The sequence below is a fragment of the Herpailurus yagouaroundi genome, unplaced genomic scaffold, assembly GCF_014898765.1.
Source record: "Herpailurus yagouaroundi ecotype Mexico unplaced genomic scaffold, PumYag 139, whole genome shotgun sequence".
In the NCBI taxonomy this organism is placed as follows: Eukaryota; Metazoa; Chordata; class Mammalia; order Carnivora; family Felidae; genus Herpailurus; species Herpailurus yagouaroundi.
Window position 1 is genome coordinate 63,461,833 of NW_024412394.1, and position 25,574 is coordinate 63,487,406.

General features: G+C 37.0%; 1 protein-coding gene across 2 annotated transcripts in view; it reads left to right on the forward strand.

Annotated features, from left to right (window-relative positions):
- Positions 1-25,574, forward strand: part of LIN28B (lin-28 RNA binding posttranscriptional regulator B) — a 135,618-nt gene that overhangs the window by 47,555 nt on the left and 62,489 nt on the right. For both annotated transcript variants that reach the window (XM_040474275.1, XM_040474276.1), the window contains one exon: positions 23,920-24,104. In XM_040474275.1, the coding sequence (XP_040330209.1) occupies positions 23,920-24,104 (185 nt within the window). The remainder of the gene's footprint in view (positions 1-23,919; positions 24,105-25,574) is intronic.

Genomic DNA, 25,574 nt, shown 5'->3' on the forward strand with positions numbered 1-25,574 from the left:
TTTGTTGGTTTGAGCCCCATGTTGGGGTCTGGGCTGGTAGCACCAGGCCTGCTTGGGATTTTGTCTCTCTCTCTCTTTCTCAAAATAAGTTAATATACCTTTAAAAAAAGATATGTGTTTTGAATAAGATTGAAATAAAAATGAAACCACTGTAAGAGCTAATAGTATTATTAATAATAAACATATGTACAAAATGGCATCAGGAACATACCTGAACCAAACAAAATGGGGTTTATTAACTTTTGGAACTGGGGACATGGCACATGTGGAACCTTGAAGCATCTCAGTGAGAAGGTGTTAGGACTTCCAGGACTTGGGTTTATGTTAAATGATTTGGGGAAGGTCACAAAAGCAGGGGTTTGCGCTATCAAAAAGCAGGAGTAATTCTGTGATTGGGTATCTTAATAATTCTTATCTAGAAGGCAGGAAGAACATAGTGGGGCTAAAACTAGAATTGGTAAGGAAGTAGACGTATTAGCCAGAAAAGGGGAGTGTTTGACCATTTCTTGGTTTGGGCAGTGCTGTTTTTGTCTCTGTTCAGATAAAGTCACAGTGGCCTTGTATGATGTTGGGTTCTCCGAAATTGTTTATGTTCCCAATATAAGTTATGTTATGAACACCCTGGCATAGCTCTGAGTGCCAAGTCAACTCCCAGCAACACAATACCTGACTGATAGTGAGGGACCAACCCCTGGTTGTCAGGAGCTACTTTTCGCTTTTCGTAGTCTGTAACAGCAGTAAGAGAATTCAGCGAAGCCTTCGTGGCAGAGACAACTGTTGGGTGTTGTTAGGAAGTGACCTAGTAAGTTTGTAGTTGGGATACAATAAGGAAAGTAATTAAGGGAGCTTGGGAAGGGTGGAAACGCAAGGAGAGACAAACCTGGTGAATGGTTTCTACATGATCAACTTTGCATATAGTTTAGGTAGATTCCTGACCCAGATTATGGTATGATGAAATTAGTGTTTGTAGACAATACAATCGCCTTTTAAAATTATTAAATATCTAAAAATGATTTTTTTAATTCTTAAATTTTTTTAAAATTTTAATTAAGCTCAGCACCTAACATGGGTCTCAAACTCCTGACCATAAGATTAAAATTCATGTGTTCTACCACCTGAACCATCCAGCCACCTCTCTAAAAATGATTTTATTGTATTTTATTTTTAATGATTATTTATTTATTTTGAGAGAGAGAAAGAGTTCAAGCAGGGGAGGGGGAGAGGGAGAGGGAGAGAGAGAATCCCAAGTAGGCTCTGCACTGTCAGCACAGAGCCTAATGCGGGGCTGGAACCCACAAACCATGAGATCATGACCTGAGCCAAAACCAAGAGTCAGATGCTTAAGTGAGTGAGCCACTCAGGCACCCCGAAAAATACTTTTAATGAACATTTTAACTTGCCTATAACTCAGAATAACTATTTTCCTTAAAAGTACTTGTCCTGGGGCGCCTGGGTGGCGCAGTCGGTTAAGCGTCCGACTTCAGCCAGGTCACGATCTCGCAGTCCGTGAGTTCGAGCCCCGCGTCAGGCTCTGGGCTGATGGCTCGGAGCCTGGAGCCTGTTTCCGATTCTGTGTCTCCCTCTCTCTCTGCCCCTCCCCCGTTCATGCTCTGTCTCTCTCTGTCCCCCAAAAAATAAATAAACGTTGAAAAAAAAAATTAAAAAAAAAAAGTACTTGTCCATATACTTTTTACATTGTTATAATTACTTTTTTTTATATTCTGAACTTAAAAAAATATTTTCTTAATATACCATCAGACACTTTACTCTGTGTTTTTACCTTGTTTGAAGAGGATCATTTCAATAGCTGTCTTTGAGGCCATCCATTTTCTCAGAAAGGGAAAAGCAGTAATATATATAGGAAATAACAGACATTTGGGAGAAAAAGTTAACAAGCATCTGTTACTGATGAAATGGAGTAAAGGAAGAGAAGAATAAAAAATTTTGAATCCCTGAAACTGACAAAATCAAACTATATCTATATGCATAGGTTCTCAGTTGGATGATGTATTATAATAAAATAACAAAAGTTTGTAACGCCCACCAACACTATTTCTACAAGATATCCTGAAAGTTGCAAAATATACCTGATTGTTAAAATGATAAGGTATTTTTAGGTTGAAAGTTTTGACATGTGTTGACAGTGCTAGAAAATGAGGCATGCCTGGCTGGCTCAGTCACTAGAGCATGCAACTCTTGATCTTGGGGTTGTAATTTTGAGCCCCATGTTGGGTGTAGAGATTACTTAAAAAGAAAATCTTAGAAGAGTTAAAAAAAAAAAAAGAAGAGAATGAGGGTAGAATTTGCCAGTGGTAAGATGTTCATGCTCATACGGAAATCAGAATTTATAATCTGGATATGGCTGGCTTCACATCCTCTAAAAATTAGTCTGAATTAGAGAAGGCTGATACTTCTGGGTTTAAGATGCCTGGCATCCCCATTAGTGCTGGTGTTGCATCAGAAGGACCACTAGCCTTTCATCCTTAATTTATTCCCTTGTGCCTATTTGATAAGGTTGTCTTCTTTAAATGCTTTTGAAAATACTGTCTTATTTATACACCATAATAAACTAAGAAGAGAAAGGTTCTATTATTGGAGAAGCCTGATGGTTGAAAGATTTTTTTAAACCTTTTATACTGTAAAATTTAAGTATCTTTATTATCCACTGAATTTGTTTAACCACATATAGAATAGTTTTAGGTATAATTTATAATATAAGTCAAATCATACTATAGCAGAATATTAAAATTAACTAATTCATAGCCTGTGATTTTAAGAAATGTTTCATGTTATAAAACTCCATGAAAAAAAAAAACACCTAGAAATGCTTGAAGTTCATTGCAGTGGACTTTAAACTAGCATATAATTGAAATCCTAAGAGTACTTTTCAGTCTTAAAGTATAAAGTGCAGCTAAAAAAAAGATGTAAAATTCATCAACATTTTATCATTTTATTTAGATTTTTCGATGTTAAATTTTAACCGGGAATGTAATTAATAATGAATATAAACCCAAATAATTTATCTTGAGATGCTTTACTTTTTCTAAATTTATTGTGAGCATAATAGCTTAATTAACTTAAAATATAGATAATAATAAAGTTATTATTTGTGACTTAAAAATTTTTGACCTTCACCATTTACATTTAACTGCTTTTTTCTCTCCAGACTTACACCAACTGTGTCATGTATCAACTACATGTATAAAAAATTAATTTGTTCTTGCTTGTTCATTTCCTCTTAGAATCCAATATCATTAATCATTACTGATGTTGACACTTAAAGTCAATTTTATATATAGATTACCTATTACTTATAAAAATAATGATGGTTATTTAATGAGTGAAATCTTTTATTCCAAATATATTTTAATTTTATGAAGTACAGTTTATTTACTACACATCAGAGTTTCAGATATTTAAGTAAAGTGAGTATAGTATGTATAAATTAAATATGTACAGATCTTTTCATATTAACTATTTGTATCATTAATCAGGCTTAAATCACTTATAAAAACTTGTTAGGAAATTGGAAGGCATAGTGCAAAGTAAGAAAATTATTTAAAATGCATAGACAAAAGGTTAATGTTCTTGCAGCATAAAGAAGTGTTGTGAATTAGTAAGAAAAACAAGCATCTTTGTTGAAAATGGGCAAAGGACAGGAACATAGAAATTCACAAAAGTATAAATACAGAAATTAAAGAAATAGAACTTTAAAGCAGTTTAAAGCAAGTTATTATTAATATTATTTTAATAATAATACCTGATGTTGTGGAAGTTGCAGAGAAATAGTCTCCGCTGGCAGAGATATATACTGATACAAGTTTCTACAGTATAATTTGGCAATACACGTCAAAAGCCTGTAAATAGAGATGGATACACACAAAGAGTTTTATCATAGCACTTTTTGTAAAACCAAACAATTGGAAACAACTAAATGTTTATCATTAAGTGATTAGTTAAATTATAAACATCCATGTAGTGTTGCCAATTTTTTTTAAGTGATGTTTTTATTTATTTTTTTTTAATTTTTTTTTTCAACGTTTATTTATTTTTGGGACAGAGAGAGACAGAGCATGAACGGGGGAGGGGCAGAGAGAGAGGGAGACACAGAATCGGAAACAGGCTCCAGGCTCTGTGCCATCAGCCCAGAGCCCGACGCGGGGCTCGAACTCACGGACCACGAGATCGTGACCTGGCTGAAGCCGGACGCTTAACCGACTGCGCCACCCAGGCGTCCCTTAAGTGATGTTTTTATTTTTATTTATTTTTTTAAATTTTTTCAACATTTTTATTTATTTTTGGGACAGAGAGAGACATAGCATGAACGGGGGAGGGGCAGAGAGAGAGGGAGACACAGAATCGGAAACAGGCTCCAGGCTCTGAGCTATCAGCCCAGAGCCCGACGCGGGCTCGAACCCACGGACCGCGAGATCGTGACCTGGCTGAAGTCGGACGCTTAACCGACTGCGCCACCCAGGCGCCCCTTAAGTGATGTTTTTAAACTTAGATTGTTAAACTGTATTCAGAAGTATCCTTGATTTCCTTGGAATTTCTTTGAGGACCACTGGGAGAGGAGGAGGCTTAGCATAGCTCCATTCTGCTCAACCAGAGCAGCTTTGTATCGTTTTTTTAATATAGAAGTTTCAAATGAGAGTTTGCCTGGAGAAAAGGGTAGGAGGTGGTACAGTTGGCTGCTAAAAACATAGCCTTAACGTGTTCAGTACAATGGCAAACAGTGCAATGGCAGTTATTTTGCCAAATGAAAAATAGTAGAGTATAAAATAAGGGGTATAGTTGGGTCCCAATGTTTAAGAAAAATTATATCTCCATCATCTATGCATATGAGAAAAATGGAAGTTTATGATAATAATTGCAACAAAATTGTAAAAAAAAATTAGCAACAGTGATAGTTTTCAGGTGATTTTTACCCTCGGTTTTGTTTTGTTTTTTCTTTATTTTTATTTTAGAACAAGATTATGAGGAGCAGGGGAAAGGGACAGAGGGAGAGAGAGAAAGAGAGAGAGAGAATCCTAAGCAGGTTCTCCTCCGAAGCAGGCCCCCCACTCAAGGTGGAGCCCGACTTGGGGCTCAATTCCACAACCCTGGGATCTTGACCTGAGCCAAAATCAAGAGTGGACTGCTCAAAGGATTGAGCCAGCCAGGCGCCTCTGCTTTGTTTTATTTTTTAACTTCCTGTATTTCTTTTTTTTTTTTAATGTTTATTTTGAGAAAGAGAGAGTATGTGCAAGTGTACGTGAGCAAGGGAGAGGCAAAGAGAGAGAGGGAGAAAGAGAGAATACCAAACAGGCTCTGCACTGTCAGCACAGAGCCTGACACAGGGCTCCGTCTCACAAACCATGAGATCATAACCTGAGCCGAAACCAAGAGTCAGACACTTAAGCAGCTGAACCACCCCAGTGTCCCTCATTTTCTTTTTAAAACATATTTGCAACAAGTAGTTGTTATTATAAGTTAAATTGTGATTCAGGATCCCAGGGTGGGGATCATCAGGTACCCTGGGAGAAGGGTGGAGGACAAGGAGAGGTGGGGTAGAGCCAGTTCACACCTTCCTAGCAAGTGTGCCTTCTGCTGAGAGGTCATCCTAGGCTGACACCTAGAATATGGGGCAGACGGACTTGCATACATGGTGGTACCATTCACACATGGAGACATCACCCCCTTTAGCAACCATTGTATTTTCACAGTGGTGGAAGTCCACAAAGTTCTGCCAGCAGTTCCTGGTCTGGTTCTGGTTGGGGAGGCACCTGTCTAAAAGGGTCAGTCCAGTACTTCTTGATGTCTTCTGCCATGGTGCTGACGCCTGGAGACACCACTGAAACAGCTCACAGCTCAATATCTACCCTCTGTTTTGCTTATTTGTATTTCATAAAATGTACAGGTGCTGTGTGTGATGAGGTAGGAGAAAAGCAATAGTCACTACTTATAAATATTTTTATTTTATTTTTTAAAGTTTATTTTGAGAGAGAAAAAGCATGAGTGGGAAAGAGAGAGAGAGAGAGAGGGAGAGAGAGAGAGAATCCCAAGCAGGCTCCATGCTACCAGCACAGAGCCCCATGTGGGGCTCAGACTCCAAACCGTGAGATCATGACCTGAGTTGAAGTCAGACGCTTAACCAACTGAGCCACCCAGGCGCCCCATAAATACTTTTAAAATGCTATCACATTTACATGCAAGGTCCCCTTTTAATGTTGGTCTGGTCTAAGATTTACTACATGCCAACTGCCGTTCTAAGCAGTTGACGTACATTAACTCATCTGATTATTATAACAACCCTATTTAGGTATTATTAATATATACAGAGAGCTTAAATAATGTGACCAAAGTCATGTTGCTGATTCAGTCTACCTTGATGTATGTATCACCTCTTGTTTTCAAAGAATTCCATCTTATTAAACCCCAGCTCATATTACTAATTCCCATAGATTTCAGAAATAGTTTATAAGTGGTAGATGTAACAACATACATAGGTATATTGACATGTTTGTATATGTTTTGCATTTTGTTAGTATTTCCAATTTTTTTTTTTTATCTCATCTTATTAGTAGCCTTTGACTTGCTGTTACTTCACTCATTGCCACCATCATATGCAGACAGGGAACAGGAGGATCTTCTAAGTTGGTCAGATGCTCATCCTTATTAAAACATTTTAGAACCTGTCTGTGGTAGCCCTGATCCTGAGTTACTGTGTTTGTTTTTAAGCAAGCTGAGCCCCACGCACATAAGATTATGTATAGTATCTGTGCTCTGCCTCTGGAAAACATATAAGTCATTTGCCCTTGGAACATACACAAATCACAGGTTTTTATACTTGAGGATGGTGTTTCTTTTGGCATTATTTCCTGGTCCAGACTTCTCACTGTCAGCAAGATTTATGCTTGACTTATTTATGGTAGTAACTGATGTGTTGAGCTATCCACATATTCTCTTATCTGTGACCCTGTGGGCCTTCACAGAGGTAGGTGGAAAAGCTGGGAGGAAACTGAGTGCATTTAGAAACCACTAATTCCTATATATGTGTTTTTTTTCAACAGCAGATAGTTCATTTACAAAAAATAGTGGTTAGGTTTGATCAGTGTCAGAAAAAAAGTTTTCAGGATTCTAAGAGAAAAGGGACATGTGAAAGAGAAAGGAAGAATTATTAACAAGGGCAATGAAATATGCTGAACAAATGGATGGAGAATACAGGAGAAAATAAGTATAAGGAAGTATACTAATGACAATGTAGAAATTAAAACAGCATTACTGAAAGATGATGGCCTAATGACCTAATTAGGGAAATACTATAATATCACTATGAATAAAATTATCCCCTTTCCACATTTTTGATACTAAAGTAATCCATATCCCTAACTGGAAGACAGTTTTTTAGACAAGTATTTAAATATTAGAATATTTATATATAGCACATAAATCCATATGTTGTCATAAATTAATGAAACCCTTTCCTAAAACTACATGTGTTTCTTTTCTTTTTGGTTATTTGGTACAATTTGTAGTAATGTAAAAATTATTATTTTTTATAATAATAGGTGTAGGTGGGACTTTGCCTCACATGTATCCAGTGATTTATCCAGTGAAACAATTAGAGCTGAGTTGTGGAACTTGTTTCATGCCTGGAAAGATCCCCTGGGGCTTTGTGGCCCTTCTGTGATCATTGGAGCAGGCTGGGCACTTGAAGAGATTCTCTAATTTTTTTTTTAGAGGACAAGGGTTCGTTCATTCTTTGCCCAACCTTGCACTAGCCATGAAGGTTTTCTCCCCTGGCATATAATATCCTGCTCTCTGATACATAGATTGGAAGATGAAGGTGGTCATGGAGTTAAAAAAGACATTTCAAAATAATGTGATATGTCGGAGTCATTACTCTATGCTAGTTATTTTACATTAATATGACTGAATGGTAGAGAGATGTAATCTATTTCCACACCTTCTTTGCAAAGTACTTCTCAGATCTTTATGATATAACTCTAAGACTGTGTATCCAAGATGGTAGTCAGTAGCCTGTGTGGCTATTGAAATTTAAATTAATAAAAATTAAATAAAATATTTGGTTCTTCAGTTGCACTAACAGTAATGTAAGTGCTCATTATTTGCGTGTGGCTACTTAGTAGCTACCATTGTAGACAGTTCAAATGTAGAACATTTCTATCATTGCATAAAATTCTATTGTTCTGTACTCCTCTAGAGGAGATGTATATGTCTTTTGAGGAGGTCTTTGATGTTTTATCCATGTCTTTTAGAGTGTAAGCTTATTGAAGAGAAAGAACTGTGTTTTTTTTCAAGTTGGTCAGAGGTTGTTCTTACAACTTTGACAATACGTAACAATGACAGTAGATTTGCAAGTTACCTAACTTTACTATGAGGAAAGCTTCATTCAGGTTAATTAGTAATAGAGATTTACTGTCTTAATCTGTAAAATACTTTTAAGTTGGGCTTCTGGGAAATAGCATTATGTAGTGAAAAAGAACACTCACTTTCAATGTAAGAAACATGATCTTGTCTCAGCTTTGCCACTAACTAGTTGTTAGACTATTTTCCCTCCCAGACTTATTTATTTTATAACTGGAAATATATTTTACAACTGCAGATTTTATAACTGGAAATACTTTTTTTTTTTTTAATTAAGTGAGGTCTGTGCCCAGTGTGGGGCTTGAACTCATGACCCCGAAATCAAGAGTTGCGTGTTCTACCTACTGAGCCATCCAGATGCCCCTGGAAATACCTTTTGATCCCCTTCATTCATTTCACCCATCCCTACCCCTGCCTTTGGGAACTATTAGTCTGTTCTCTGTATCTGTGAGCTTAGAGTTTTGTTTGTTTTTAAGATTCCATAGATAAGTGAGATTATATTTGTATTTTATTATCTGACTTCTTTTACTTAGCATAATGCCCTCAGGGTCCATCCATGTTGTTGCAAATGGCAAAATTTCATTCCTTTTTATAGTTCAGTAATACTCCATTGTGTGTGTACACTTTTTTTTTAAACGTTCATTTGTCAGTGAACTCTTAGTTTGTTTCCATATCTTGGCTGTTGTAAATAATGTTGCAGTAAACATGAGGGTGCGTATATATTTTCAGATTAGTGTTTTCATTTTTTCTGATAAATACCCAGAAGTAGAATTTCTGGATCATATGGTAGATGTATTTTAAAATTTTTGAGGAACCTCCATACTATTTTCCATAGTGGTTGTACCTATTTACATTCTCCCTAACAGTGTGTATAAGGGTTCCCTTTTTTCCACATCCTCACCAAAACTTGTTATCTCTTATCTTTTTGATACAGCCATTCAGACAGATGTGAGGTGATACCTCATTGTTGTATTGATTTGCCTTTCCCTGATGATAGGTGATGTTGAGCATCTTTTCATGTATCTGTTGGCCATCTGTATGTCTTCTTGGAAAAATGTCTATTCAGGTCCTCTGTCCATTTTTTAATCAGATTGTTTTTTGCAGTTGAGTTGTGTGAATTCTTTGTATACTTTGGATATTAGCCCCTTATCAGATACATGATTTGTAAATGTTTCCTCCCATTCAGTAGATTGCCATTTCATTTTGTTGAAATGGCTTTTTGTTTGTTGTTTATTTGCTTGTGGTTTTTTTTGCTGTGCAGAAGCTTTTTAGTTTGATGTAGTCTCATTTGTTTATTTTTACTTTGGTGGTCTTAAGACTTTGGGCATTTAATTATCCAAAGTTTATTTGGGATTCAATTTCTTCATCTCTAAGTTGCAGATTTAAATAAAATATTTTTAAAAGTCTCTTGTTGTAATAGTTAATTATGAGTACTTTGTTTTCTCAGATACAACTTTTATAAAAGACCTATGATTTTGAATGGAAGAGATAAAGAAAAGGAAAAAAAAAAAGCGTGATGAAGCTGCTAAGAGAGTCCTGCCCTTATTCAGAATTATTTTAAGACAGAGCATTTAGCTGTAGATATCACTAAACCGCTACCCAGGAATATGAGAAAGATTCTGTTGGTCTTAAGTTGTAATAGCCTATCATAAATATTGCTTTCATCATGTTCATTCCTTCTGCATAAAAACCATGATTAGCTTTGGAGTCACACAGATCTGAATTTAGATAACATTTCTCCGATCACTAGTTGGGTGGCATTGAGTGAGTTATGTAACCTGTCTGCCACAGTTTCCTATTGGATGGATGAAATGATGTGTTATCATGATCTTTTAAGAGCTTGCAGCCAATTCAGAGGGATAGACACCTTATTACAGTCGTGGGTGGGAAAGTTTATTATAGACATATACCACATATCATAAAAACAGAAAAGGACATTATTTAACTGAGACCTGGCCATGGTAGAGAAGGTAGAGAAGAGAGTAGAGAAGGGTGTTCTAGGGGGAGTAGTATGCGCAGAGACCCCCTAGTATTTGAGGTCTACAGCTAAAGCACAGAGAAGGAGTAGAAGAGGATGGTAAGAATTAAGCCTGGGAATATAGGCAAGGCCAGCAAATGAAGGATTCAGAGTTTAAACTTCATGCTGAGCGCTGTGGGATCACATTGAAACTTTGAAGCCTGTATTTACGAGAAGGGTAATATGAACATATGGGGAGAGAAGGAGCAAATCTACTTTCAGATGTTCACTCTAGTGGGAATGTGGAGAATTGATTAAAAGCAAAGAGACCCATAGGAAGCTATTTTTTTCCAGTTTAGGTGAGAAATGATGAAGAATTGTATTAGGAAAATGGAAGGAAGGGAACAGATTCTATACGTGTTAAGGAAGTAAAGTCAGTATTAATTGGTTGCTGGTTGATGTGGGTTTGAGGAAGATGGAGGTTTCTGTCTTACGTAACGGAATGGATGATGGTGACTTTTCATTGGGTAAGGAATACATTAGGAAGAACTGACTAGTGAGATAATATACTGTATTTAAGGGGCTACACCCCTAAGCCAAACTGCCTGGTTTTAAGTCCTGGCTTTCCCATTTACTAGCTTTGTGGCCATGGGTGTGTTACTTAGTCTCTTGTGTTTTCATTTTTTTTATTAGCTTCGTTAAAAAATTGCTATTGAAGTATAGCTGACATGCATTGTTGTATTTCAAGTGTACAACATAGTGATTCAACAATTTTTTTTAAATTTTTTTTCATGTTTATTTATTTTTGACAGAGACAGAGCATGAGCAGGGGAGGGGCAGAGAGAGAGGGAGACACAGAATCTGAAGCGGGCTCCAGGCTCCGAGCTGTCAGCACAGAGCCTGACGCGGGGCTCAAACTCACAGACCGAGAGAGATCATGACCTGAGCCGAAGTTGGACGCTCAACCGACTGAGCCACCCAGGCGCCCCTCAGCAATTTTTTTAATGTTTACTTATTTTTAGAGAGAGAGAGAAAGTACAAGTGGGGGAGGGGCAGAGAGAGAGGGAGAAAGAGAGAATCCCAAGCAGGCTGCACATTCTGTGCAGAGCCTGGCACAATGCTCTGTCTCACAACCCTGGGATCATGACCTGAGCCAAAATCAAGAGTCCGACGCTTAACCCAATGAGCCACCCAGGTGCCCTGTGTTTTGACAATTCCATACATAATTCAGTGCTCACCACGGTAAATATAGTCACCATACAACATTATTATAATATTATTGACTATATTCTCTGTGCTGTACTTTTCATCTCTGTGACTTATTTATTGAATAACTAGAAGTTGGTATCTTTAACCCCCTTCACCTACTTCATTAGTTTCACTTACACATGAGTTAATGGGTGTAAAATGCTTAGAATAACTTCTGGCATGTAAGCACTGTATGTGTTTACTGTTAGTAGTAGAAGATATGGCTTAGTTCGCTTTTAGACATAATGAAGAAGAGTTGTATATGAAAATATGTAGGATGCAGTTAGATATATGAGACTAGAGCCCAGTAGAGAAGTCTGGGCTGGAGATAACATAAGGGAAGTTATATAAGTAGTAGTTGAAACTAAGGGAATGTAGAAAATATCCCTGGGAAAACAGGTGCAGTCAAAAGGCCAAAATGGGACATTACAGAACATCAATAATTTAAAAAATAAGGAAGACGAGCTTATGGATGTAACTGAGTGGGGAGTGAATAGAGGCATAAAGAAGAATATTAGGCTTAGGGTCCCAGCTGCCAAGAGCAGTGTGGGAGTGTTTAATGTCAAGTGTTATAAAGCTGATAAATATGATAAGATTGAAGAGTTCACTGGATTTGCACCAAAGAAGGTCAAAGGGTGACCTTAGAGCACTTCTTTAAAATTTGGTACGAAGGTCACTTTACCAAGGACTAAGGAATAAATGGATCAGGAGGCAATAGAAATAGTGAGTTTAGATCTCTCTCTGTCTCTCTCTCTCTCTCTCTCTCTCTCTCTCTCTTTCTTTGATTCTGTTTTTTAAGTTTAGTTTTATTAAAGTAATAGTTTAAAAAACCCAAATAGTTCCATAAGGCTTAGAAGGAAAAAGAGAAAAGCAAACCTGTGCCCCTTTCTTCCTGTCTCTTTCTTTTTTATATTTGGAAGCCAAAATAAAATTGTCTAGCTTTTTCTTATAGTATTTACTGCTGCATCTCATAAATTACTAGGTATTTTCCCAAAGAATACAAAAATACTAATTCAAAGGCATACACGTACCCTGATGTTTATAGTAATATTATCTACAACAGCCAAACAATGGAAACAACCCAAGTGTCCATCAACTAATGAATGTGTAAAGAGGATATGGTTTATATATACAGTGTAATATTACTGAGCTGTAAAAAAGAATGAAATCTTGCCATTTGCAACAACATGGATGGAGCAAGAGTATTATGATAAGTGAAATAAGTCAGCCAGAAAGACAGATACTGTATGATTTCATTCATGTGTAGAATTTAAACAAAGCAAATGGGAAAAGGGAAAAAGAGAAAGAGGCAAACCAAGAAACAGATTCTTTTTTTTTTTTTAATTTTTTTTCAACATTTTTATTTATTTTTGGGACAGAGAGATAGAGCATGAACGGGGGAGGGGCAGAGAGAGAGGGAGACACAGAATCGGAAACAGGCTCCAGGCTCTGAGCCATCAGCCCAGAGCCTGACGCGGGGCTCGAACTCACGGACCGCGAGATCGTGACCTGGCTGAAGCCGGACGCTTAACCGACTGCGCCACCCAGGCGCCCCGAGATTCTTAACTCATAGAGAACAAATGGATGATTATCAGGGGGGAGGCTGGTGGGGGGGGGTAGTTAAATAGGTGATGGGGATTAAGGAGTATATCTATTGTGCCGAGCACAGGGTGATGTATGGAAGTCTTCAATTACTATAGTATTCCCCTGAAACCAGTATAACACTGTATGTTAACTAACCGGAATTAAAATAAAAAACTTTAAGGGCACCTGGGTGGCTCAGTCAGTTAGGTGTCTAACTCTTGATTTTGGCTCAGATCGTGATCTCACAGTTCCTGGAATCAAGCCCCGAGTCGGGCTGCTTGGGTTTCTCTCTCTCCTTCCCTTTCTGCCCCTCCCTTACTCATTCCCGCTCTCTCTCTCGCTCTCTCTCTCAAAATAAAATTTAAAAAACTTTAAAAACTAAATATAAAATAAAAATTTGTATCTTTTACATCACTTCTTTCCTTTTTTCTTCCTTTTTTTAATTTAAATTTTAGTTGACATACAGTACAATATTGGTTTCAGGAGTAGAGTTCAGTGATTCAATCACTTACATGCAACACCCAGTGCTCTTACAAGTGCCCTCCTTAGTACCCATCACCCATCTAGCCCATCTCCCACCCACCTCCCTCCGTCAATCCATAGTTTGCTTTCTTTTTTTTATTATTTCTTAATTTTTTTTAATGTTTGTTTATTTTTGAGAGAGACAGAGACAGGTTAGGGGCAGACAAAGAGGGAGACACAGAATCTGAAGCAGGCTCCAGGCTCTGAGCTGTCAGCACAGAGCCTGACGTGGGGCTCGAACTTTCGAGCTGTGAGATGATGATCTGAGCTGACGTCAGATGCTCAACCAACTGAGCCACCCAGGCACCTCTAGTTTGCTTTCTATCAAGAGTCTCTTGTGGTTTGTTTCTCCCTCTCTCTTCCCTTATTCTTAAAAAGAAAGTTCACAATTTTTGGTTAAATTAATATTTGGTACTTTATTGTAGCTACATATATGTTTACAGAGGAATGACAGTATATTGTGATTTCTTTAATTTTTTTTAAAACAGCTTTTATAGTTGATAATTGCCTTTTATTTCTTTATTTTTTGCTTAATATTCTATGTACATATTATTAACATGTCTCCAGAATTTCAGCAGAACTGGAAGGTTCCTCAGTAGCTTCAAACATCCCAGGACATCTGCCAAATTCTTTTTTTTTCCCCCTTGATGGATCTCTCCTAGAGCTTACCATGGTCTTGGTCTAGTGTAAACTTCTGTTGTTCTGTACAGGCCTGCTGGAGAACTGTTGTACCCATGCATTCCTTTACTCTCATCTTGGGAATTTTCTTTGCTTCTTTACTATTTCTGGATCTCATATCTTCATCTTTCTTGGTTCTCCCTGTTTTGATGGAGTACCTTCTTAAATGCTTCTTATAAATGCTTCTTAAGAAAAGGGGCACTAAGGAGGTAAAGTTTTCAAGACTCTGGGATAGTTTGGCTAGATATAGAATTCATATAGAAATGCTTTTTCAGGGGCGCCGGGGTGGCTCAGTCAGTTAGGTGTCCGACTTCGGCTCAAGTCATGATCTCCAGTTTGTGGGTTTGAGCCCCGTGTTGGGCTCTGTGTTCACAGGTTGGAGTCTGGGGCCTGCTTTGGGTTCTGTGTCTTCCTCTTTCTCTGTGCCTGCCCTGCTCACACTCTGTCTCTCTCTCAAAAATAAATATTAAAAAAAAAAAACTGAAAAAAAGAAATGCTTTTTCATCAGATTTGAAAACATTTTTTTTCTATTATCTTCCAGTGTTCATTGTTCCTGTTGAAAAGTCAGATTCTGTCTTGATTCTTACTTCTTTTTATAAGAGTCCGCCTGTTTTTCTTTCTCCTCAGAAGCTTTTAGGTAGGTCCCTTTCCCCCACCAAACTTCAGTTGTTCTGAGGCTTTTCAGTGATGTGTGATGGTTTTTAAAGTAATTTTTTAAATGAGTTGATCTTTTCAATGTGAAAATTTGTGTCCTCTTCTTGGAACTGTTCTCAATAAAGATAGTCTTTTCCTTTCTTAATTCTTTCTTTCTTTAACTCCTACTAGTGGATGCTGTATTTTATTTTAAGCCTTCCACTTTTATTATTACCATTTTTACCTTTGTGCTCTTTTTGGAATTTGCAATCAATTTTCTAACACGCCTATTGAATTTTTTCTAATACTGTATTCAATTTTGAAGAGCTCTTTCTTGTTTTCAGGAGAATCCAAAGTGGTTTTATGGATGCAGTATAATCTTTTATGTATCGGAGGATGTTAATTGCAGTTTCTAATGATTTCTTCTCTCTACATCATCTTATTTCCTCAAGGCTCTTATTTGTTTGCTTGTTTTGGCTCTTTTCTTCAGTGTGGAAGTTTCTGGTGATTTTTGGCTGCCCATTTTTAAGAGAGACTGAGATGTTTTGTTATGTGACAGTTTTACTAACTAGGGTTTGCCATCCAGCATAATTTTCCTTCCACATACCAACCTGTAAGAAAATGCCAGATATTTTAAGTGTTGGGTATGGCCACAACTCACTTCTAGATTCTTTTTGTCTGTTCCACCCAGGACATTTTAGGTTCTGTTTTGGCAAAAACAATCTGAAATTTTCAGCAGCATACACAGGGAAAGTTTTCTCTCTCTCAGACTACATGTACAATGTGGTCCACAGTGCCTTCTGCTCATGATCCTCATATCAGGACTCAGACAAATGGAGGTTCCCTTATGAAACTTGCTTGTAGAATTGTTGAGGCAGGAAAAGAGAATAGGGCAGATTGTGTACTATCTCTAAAAGCTTCTACAAAAAAGTGTCCATGCCATTGATACTCACATTTTCGTTTGCCAAAGCAAGTCACGTGGCCATGCCTAATTTAAAATGCAGAGTAAAGTGCAGGCCTACCATTTGCCTTGGAGGAGAGGGAAACCAGAATATTTGTAGCATCTGTAATGGTGACCACAGTGGCATTCTACTTATGAGTGTTCTATAATTCCTTTATCCTCTTGCTATTTTATAATATTTGTATCTTCCAAGAATGAGATGTCTAAGTGCCCTTACAGCTTCAACACCTATAGCTGTATGACCTAAACACTGCCACTCACCCCTCACAAGTTGTTGAAAATTACTATGTTCGGTAAACATAGTGAAAATAAAAACAATATTCCATAAAAGATGGGAGCTGGTTTTATCCATAGCAGTTTCTTTTTTACAAAAAGGCTCAATAGCTTGACAGAATTCTAAGACATTTTTGTTTCTGTGTTGAATCACTGGCAATATTTAAAAAGTACTTGCATACTTGAATTTATAAATGTCTAATTGGGAGGTTTTCGATGGCCAGATACCTCAGCTCTCTTAAATGGTATTCTTGGTTGAAAATGAACATGCGTATTTTTAAATATATCTTAAAAGTTTTTTTAAGTTATTCTATGTTGTCATTAAAAAAATACTTCAAAAAGTCAGTACCCTTTTGTCAGATAAAATTTCAGTCACACTTACAGGTGCCTGGGTGGCTCAGTTGGTTAAGTGGTCAACTCTTGATTTGGGCTCAGGTCTTGATTTCACGGTTGTGAGATGGGGCCACATGTTGGGTTCCACACTTAGCCTGGAGCCCGCTAGGGATTGACTCTCTCTCTCTCTCTCTCTCTCTCTCTCTCTGTCTCTTTCTGTGTGTCTGTCTCTCTCTCTCTCCCTGTCCCGTTCACGTGCTCTGTCTCTCAAATAAAATAAAATAATTCAGTTTCATTTATTTTATTTTGTGCTTTATGTTCATTAGTTTTAGTTTTATTGTTGACATTAATTTTGTAAGCCTAATAACACTATAAAAACTGTGTTGCTAAATCTAAACTTTTTCTCTATCCATATCTCTTTTCCTTTATATTCAATTTAGTACGTTAATTTAATTTAACTTTTTAGAGTTTATTTATTTTGAGAGAACAAGCAAATGGGGGAGTGGCAGGGAGAGAGGGAGAGAGAGAATCCCAAGCAGGCTCTGTGCTGTGAGCACAGAGCTGGATGCAGGGCTAGAATTGATGAACTACGAGATCCATGACCTTAGTCGAACTCAGACCTTCACTGACTGAGCCACCCAGGCAACCCTAGTAGGTTAATTTTAAATGATATAATTTTATATTCCTACCCACTAAGTAAATTTTAATTTTAATTCTTTGTATTTGAAAGTGACATTGACTCATGTCAGCAATCATGCAGATACCTTGCTTAATTTCATTATTTGAAATACATGAATGTTTGAAACATTTTTTTTTAATTTATTTATTTGTTTTGGGGGGGGCAGAAAGAGAAGGAGAGAGAGTAAATCCCAAACAGGCTCCACGCTGTCAGTGCAGAACCCACTGGGGGGCTTGAACTCACAGAACTGTGGGATCATGACCTGAGCCAAAACCAGGAGTCAGGCTCTTAGCCGACCTAGCCACCCACGAGCCCCTGAAACATTTTTATTTTCAAAAAAACCACAACAGGAAGTAATGCCATAGTATTTGCTTGCTCTTGTATGATGATTTTATGCAGAAGTTTTGGGCTACATAGTAGAAACAAGTGAAGAATTCATTATTGTTAGTATAATGGAACTTGTTTTACCCTGAATTTAATGACTCAGCACATTGTCTAAACTGTCCTGCTTTTAGTCAAGAAATGGAAAAGTCTAGGGGCGCCTGGGTGGCTCAGTCAGTTAAGCAACTGACTTCGGCTCAGGTCATCATCTTGTGGTCTGTGAGTTCGAGCCCCATGTCGGGCTCTTTTCTGACAGCTCAGAGTCTGGAGCCTGCTTTGAATTCTGTATCTCCCTCTCTGTCTCTGCCCCTCACCTGCTCATGCTCTGTCTCTCTGTCTCTCTCTCAAAAATAAATAAACATTGAAAACATTTTAAAAAAATAAAATAAGTGAATGGAAAACTCTAGCTTTAGAGGTAGTTGTTTTCATTTCATACATCTACTGATAATTCAGTGAATATTTCTCAAAGTATTATAACAAAGCATATTATGTGTTCACTTGTTATTAAAGAACTGATGATTATATTATGTGCCTGGGTCTTGCCACATTTGTGTATGTCACATGTGCCCTAGTAGTAATTGCCCTTGTTTGATTTTTTTTTTTTTTTGTAAGTGGCCATGAGCAAGCCTGAATCTTTAATGAAAGAGCAATACAGAACTGTAGTATTGTACTGTAAATCAAAAGCACAGATTTTAATATACACACTGAAAGATACCTGTAGAAATTTCTGAAACCTGCACGTCCACACGTAGGGTAACCTGTTAGGTTTCTGCTGACTTACTTTGCAGTATAATATACGTGTTTTATATTACAGATTTTAAGGTACTTTAAAAATATTCTTAAAATAGAAATTTGAATAAATTTCAGAATCCTTGAAGCATTTCTCTGAACTCCAGAATTCTTTAAATTTGTAAAAAAAAAAAAAAAATCTAGTTTAAACGTGACTCTTTTGTAGGGCTTCAGATGGGGGCAAGCAGCTTTAGTTGTGGAAAGCTGAGTTTTTGGTGATTTTTTTTTTTCATTGGATAAACTCAAAAAGATAAGCTTGGAATCTTTATTATATGTGTGGTATGAGAGGTTCCTAATTTTTTGCTCATTTCTAAAAGGGAAAGTGGGCACACTTCCCATTAGTTCATGTTCCCTGGACTTATCCCCATCACCAATCATTACAACAAAGGTGAATATCATTCTGTTCTCAAAGCTAAATCAGCCCCAAGCAGAAGGTAGAAATGGCCTGGGAGGAAAGGATCAAGTATAACTCTTCAGAAAATACTCTTAAAAGGAGAGCAGGATCTGAATATCAATTGCTGCTTTAGTTTCATGATCTCTGCTCCCATATGTTGTTCTCTAATCACCTGCCTGCTGACTAATTCAAGCATCGTCCCAGCAGTCCAGAGTATACAGTCTGAAATTAATTCTGCAGATTCTCTTTGTAGATGAATATAAGAACTTTATTCATTTTTCTTAATTCCATTCATGTTCATTTATTACTTCTTATTCAACTCTCTGTCTTTCTGTCTGCTCCTCCACCATTCACCTTTTCCCTCCTTTCCAATTATATAAGTAATATAAAATGTCTGATTGTAAGTCACTAGCACATTTAAGTTTTTGAGATTTGTTGGTAATGTCCAATATAGTGCCATATACACATTGGTCTTTACTAGATAGATACTTTTATAAATAATGATAACTTCAATTTCAGTTTATTACTTTTTTAAAAAATGTAAGTATGCCAAGATATCTCTTACCCATAGTGTCTCTCTGTCAAAGATATATTTTTACAATATTTTTAAATGAAAAATTTGAAACATGCAAAGAAGTTGATAGAATTTTAACAGTGAACACCATTATATTCAATATCTAGATTGTATAATAATTTTCCTATGCTTGTTTTTTCACATTACTTTGCCCGGTTCTCTCTCTGTGGATCCATTAATCCATTTCTTTTGATGCATTTCAAAAGAAGTTACAGATATCAATACACTCCCTCCTTAAATCCTTCAGCATGCATATCATTAACTAGAATTCAATATCTTTTTTTGAGGTAAAATTGATAGATGATGAAATGCACAAATTGTAAGTGCACCTTTCAGTAACTTTAACAATGTCTCCACTTTTGTAATCTGAACCACTCTCAAAACCTTGAATATTCTCATTCCAGTAAGATTCCTGCCTGTCTCCCCTCAGTCTACACACCTACCCCCATGCAACAACTATTCTAATGTTTTCCTACCATAGGTTAGATTGGTGTGTTCTAGAAATTCAAACAAATGGAATACACGGTCTGTACTCTTTTTGTATAAAGCTGCTTTCACTCAGTATTGTTGGAAGACAATTTTCCCTAATTCTCTCAGATTGCTGCATGTCTTGTGAGTGAGGCAATGGCTCTCCTTTGTTCTGGGCTACCTTTTCAAGGATGTTTGTATAGCAAACAACCCTGGAACACAGAGATAGTGTTTCCTTGCAGAGTAAAGGGCAAGCATACTTACTGCCCATTATGAAAAATTCAGCTTCCCTAAGGTCAGTGTTCCCCTCTTGTAATGCAACACACTGTGTGTAGGTTTCATTTGACCTTATTCCTATCACCCTGTGGGAATAAGGGCTTGTGGAACCAGCACAAAAAATGCTGATTACCTGTTTCTACTACTGCTCTGAATAATAAACATCCTTTGTCTCTGAGTTTGTAGTACTGTGCTTTCTACCAAAGTCCAGAGGATACTGACTCCAATGCACATTTGTGGATTTTTTTCTCATACCACCAAACAATTCTCCGATACCAGCTAAGTATTCTACAATTCCACTCATTTCTGACACTATCTGCCTGGAATTATTATCAGATCCTACAGGTTAAGTACAGATCCCACAGGCTTAGTACAAGACTGCTCCCCATCACCCTGCTTCAGACATTACTTGTAAGTCCCACCTTGTCACATGTGCTTCTGACCTAATGGCTATAGATTCGAGGTTCCAACAACCTTCTCCATGGGTTTGAGTAATTTGCTAGAGCTACATACAGAACACAGAGAAACATTTTGTTTACTAGGTCACTGCTTTATTATAAAAGGATATAACCTAGGAATAGCCAGGTGGAAGAGATGCATAAGGCAAGATATGTGGGAAGGGCACAGAGCTCCCATGCCCTTCTAGGCACGTGATTCTGCAGTATCTCCACATGTTTACCAACTTAGAAGCTCTCCAAACCTCACCTTTTTGGGTTTTATGGAAGTTTCATTACAAAACCTACATTGACTTACAAAACTTATATTAAAGATTGGCAATTAAACTCAATCTCTAGGGGTGCATCAGTGGCTCAGTCGGTTAAGTGTCTGACTCTGGCTCAGGTTGTGATCTCGCGGTTCATGAGTTTGAGCCCCGCGTCAGCCTCTGTGCTGACAGTTCAGGGCCTGGAGCCTACTTTGGATTCTGTCTCCCTCCTCTTGGAGCTGGGGTTGGCGTGGGGGTTGAGACCCATTATCAACATCCTCTGGTAGAGTGGTATATTTGTTGCAATCGATGAACCGATAATCCATCATAATTACCCCAAAGTCTATATGTTTATATTATGGTTCACTCTTGGTGTTCTGTGGGTTTGGTCAAATGTGTAATGACCTCTATCCATTGTTATGGTGTCATGTGGACTATTTTCACTGCCCTAAAATTCCTATGTGTTCTACCTATTTCTCTCTCTTCACCCTCTGCTCCACCCAATCCCTGGAAACCACTGATCTCTTTACTATCTCCATAGTTTTAACTTTTATACGAAGTCATATAATTGGAATCATACAATATATAGTATAACTAGAGGTAAGATTATGAATGGTCTCAGTCTACAGTCTGGGAGAGGTATTGTAGAATTTTGAGACTAATAGGCTAAGATTTATTCTGAGAGAATATGTAGATATGGAAGATGTTATGGAGTAAGGAGGAGACTTGATGCTGAAATGCCAATGAAGAAACAATTACAATTACCCAGGTAGGAGATAGTCAATTATTTGTCTATTATTATGAGTATAAATTGCCTTATATACTAATTTTAGGAAGGAGTAATGTAAGATAGAGTTAAAAAAGTTATTCTTTAAGAATACCATGAAGAATAGCCAGAACTTAGTGGTCTACTAGAGTAGAATTTTACTGTAAATTTGGAGAAACAATTCACTTATAAATGATACCTATCAAAAATTGTAATAATAGAAGGTGAAATACACCCACATACTAAGAACTGTGAGGAAATAAGCGATAGAATTTATATTACATCAACAAAACATGAGCATACGATAGCTCTAGTTAAAACTGCTGTCCCTTTATTCTTTTAATTGCTATAGTTGACCTGTGTATGCTCCACTTCATCTGATTTGATAATCTGGACTTTCTTGACTGGGGAGTGAAAAAGGAAATGAAATCAAAAGAACTATTTATAATTAGTGAGGAGAAAGCTTGGGGGGGGGGAAGGGAAGATTTGAAAATACTAAATAAAGCTTTAAAAACAGTAAATTTTTTTTTGTTATTTTAAGGAGTGTAGGCAGTTGTGAGTTTTCCCCCTTAACTTCTGCATGACATCAGACAGCAATAAAGGTGATGCCAAATTGCAGACTTCCACATGAAGGAATTTGAAGCATCAGATGACTGGTTAAAAACCGTGTTTTCATGTGTCCTATCACTTTCACCATGAATAGTCTCCCTTTGCCTTGAATTTTGAAGTGTTGTTTTTATTTGTTCCATGTAATTGTTTGGTTGTATGTAATTATTTAGCTGCCTTTAGAGTCATGGACTCAGGAGGGGTAAAGACTTTCTGGTCCGGTATTTCCCTAAGTGTGCTTGTCAACTGTAGTCATAAACGGCTCTGCGATCAATTCAGTCAGGAAATTGCTGGGTTAAATAAACACAGTCAAACAAAATTTTTATTTAGGGAGTGGAGAGGAGGGGTATGGAATCTCAGAGACTTTAATATATGCTAATGTGATTCATCTAAGGAGAAACAAGGTAGAGCATTTTACAAACTTATTTGACCACAAAATCCTGTTTTCATGGAGTCTTTCTTGGAACCATTCATTGTTCCTTAGAATACACGTGGGGAAACTCAAATCGCTTAAATTTACGGAGAAACAGAAAAGAGATGAAATGGCTCTATCAAAGCTGTGTAGCTGTTTACTTAAAGAAATGGACTTGACCCAGGGGCTCCCATCATACTTAGTTTTGCTTCCTTTTGCCCCCAAATTCATAAAAGTCTTTGAAAACTACATGATATTCCAAATTAGACCCATAAAATACACACAAAAGCATTTGAAAACATAAAACTAATGATTTAATTATTTTTAGTTATTTTGAATTGGCACATTGACTTTGATGAAAAGAGATCGAAAAAGCCAATTAATATTTGTAACCAAGGTTACACTTTTGCAATCGGGAAACTTTTTCCCCTCCACAAAAATCCACTATATTTCAAACTGTAAAAATCTATTTCCTTTCAAATTATAAAAAACAAAAACGTACAATAATGTGTATACCAACAAGCTTTCCCACTTTCCGAAAAAAAGAACTGAAGAAAAGAACCTCCTCTCTATATAAATAAACATGCATGTTTTAAAAACTTCTTTACGTAGGTGGTATTATGGTATTCTTTTGTAACTGGAAGCCTGTTCCTCCCACTGCCCTTCACCCATTTCCCCCCAGCCATCAGTTCTATGTATTTATGAATCTGTTTCTGCTTTATTTGTTTGGTTTTTTAGACTGCACATATAAGTGAAATTATACAGTTTTGTCTTTTCTGTCTGACTTGCTTCACTTAGGATAATACCCCCTAGGTCCATCCATGTTGCAGATGGCGAGACATTTAGATCTTTTCATGGCTCAATAATATTATATAGCTACACTCTAATCTGTAAAATTGGTTTCCCATTGGTGGACATTAGGGTAGTTGTAATTTTTTTTTTAACAGACAGTGCTGCAGTGAATTTTGATATAGGTCTTCTTCTTTTGTTTTTGAACCTTTGTGTGTGAGTATGTCTGTAGGAGAGTCCTTGAAGTGGAATTGCTGGGTCAAAGAATATGCACATTAAAATTTTTGTAAGTATCACCAAATTGCCTTAAAAAATGGTCTTAGTTTATCTCCTATTGCCAGCATTGCAACAGGAAACCTTAAAATGGTGTAACTTTTATTGAACTTAAAAAAAGATTTCATACTTTGTAATGGCTAATAGTGAATATCTTGCTCTGTGAATTTGAAAATCATAGAGAAAATTTATAAAACATTGATAATCATGATCTCTCTTTCTCTCTGTCTCCCTCCCCTGCTCTTTACAGAGCAAATTATTCATGGAAGGATTTAGAAGCCTAAAAGAAGGAGAACCAGTGGAATTCACATTTAAAAAATCTTCCAAAGGCCTTGAATCAATACGGGTAACTGGACCTGGTGGGAGCCCTTGTTTAGGAAGCGAAAGAAGACCCAAAGGGAAGACACTACAAAAAAGAAAACCAAAGGGAGATAGGTAATCATTTTACTTTGTTAGTTTATGAGTTTATTGTATTTGGAAAAAAATTCTGAAAATTTATTTGTATTTTCTATGTTATTGGGCTTTATATATTCTAACCAAAGTAAATAAAATGCTATTATTGTGTAGTTGAATAAACTCTATCAGGAATATAGGCTACCTTGCAGTTTGAACTCTCTGTGTGCACTCTTTCCACCAGACTGTTCTGAGATCACAAAGGAGGAGTCAAGGTTCCCAACAGATAGTGTTGTCCCTCGGTACATCGTAACACCTCACCTGTTTTCTCAAAGGAAAATACATTTATTGTTTCATCTGTTTTTAAGAGATAACTCATATATAAAAAATATAAAAAAATTGTAAAGAAATCAGGAAAAAAGTCATTTGAAATCCTAACCAGAGGTGGGAATCATAATATATATGCAGTATTTTTGAAACTTGCATTTCTTAAATCACTTAACAGTATATCATGTAGCATTTCCTATCAGTCATAAATACCTGCATAAATTCCCACTGTGTGAATGTACCAGAATTTATTTATTTATTATTATTTATGTATTTATTTTTAATGTTGGTTTATTTTTGAGAGAGAGAGAGAGTGAGTGGGGGAGGGGCAAAGAGAAAGGGGGACACAGAATTCGAAGCAGGCTCCAGGCTCCTTGCTGTTAGCACAGAGCCTGACGCGGGGCTCGAACCCACAAACTGTGAGATCATGACCTTAGCCGAAGTCAGATGCTTAACCAAGTGAGCCACCCAGGCGCCCCATAATTTATTTATTTTTTGAATGTACCAGAATTTATAAGCATCTGACTTCAGCTTAGGTCATGATCTCACAGCAGGTGAGTTCGAGCCCCACATTGGACTCTGTGCTGACAGATCAGAGCCTGGAGCCTGTTTCCAATTCCGTGTCTCCTCTGTCTGCCCCTCTCCTGCTTGCACTCTGTCTCTGTCTCTCAAAAATAAATATACATTAAAAAAATTAAAAGAAATGAATGTACCAGAGTTTAAACAAGGCTAATACACTAATTTGTTAAATTTAAGCTGTTTTGAATGCTTTGACCTCATCAGTAGCATTACAGTGGGAATCCTTATATGTACATTTTTGAAAAATTGTCTGATTATATCCTTAGGATAAATACCTAATAGTGAAAAAGTTGGATCAAAAACAGTGCATTTGAAAATTTTTGATATCTAGGGGTGCCTGGGTGGCTTAGTTGGTTGAGTGTCTCTTGATTTCGGCTCACGTCATGACCTCATGGTTTGTGAGAATTTGTCCCAAGTTGGCTCTGTGCTGACAGCAGGGAGCCTGTTTGGGATTCTCTCTTTCCCTCTCTTGCTTGTACTCTCTCTCTTTCCCTCCCCCACTCATGTGTGCTCTCTCTCTCAAAATAAATAAATAAACATTAAAGATTTTTTTTTTTATTATCTATTTCCAGGTTGCTCTCCAGAAATGATTAGGGCCAACATACA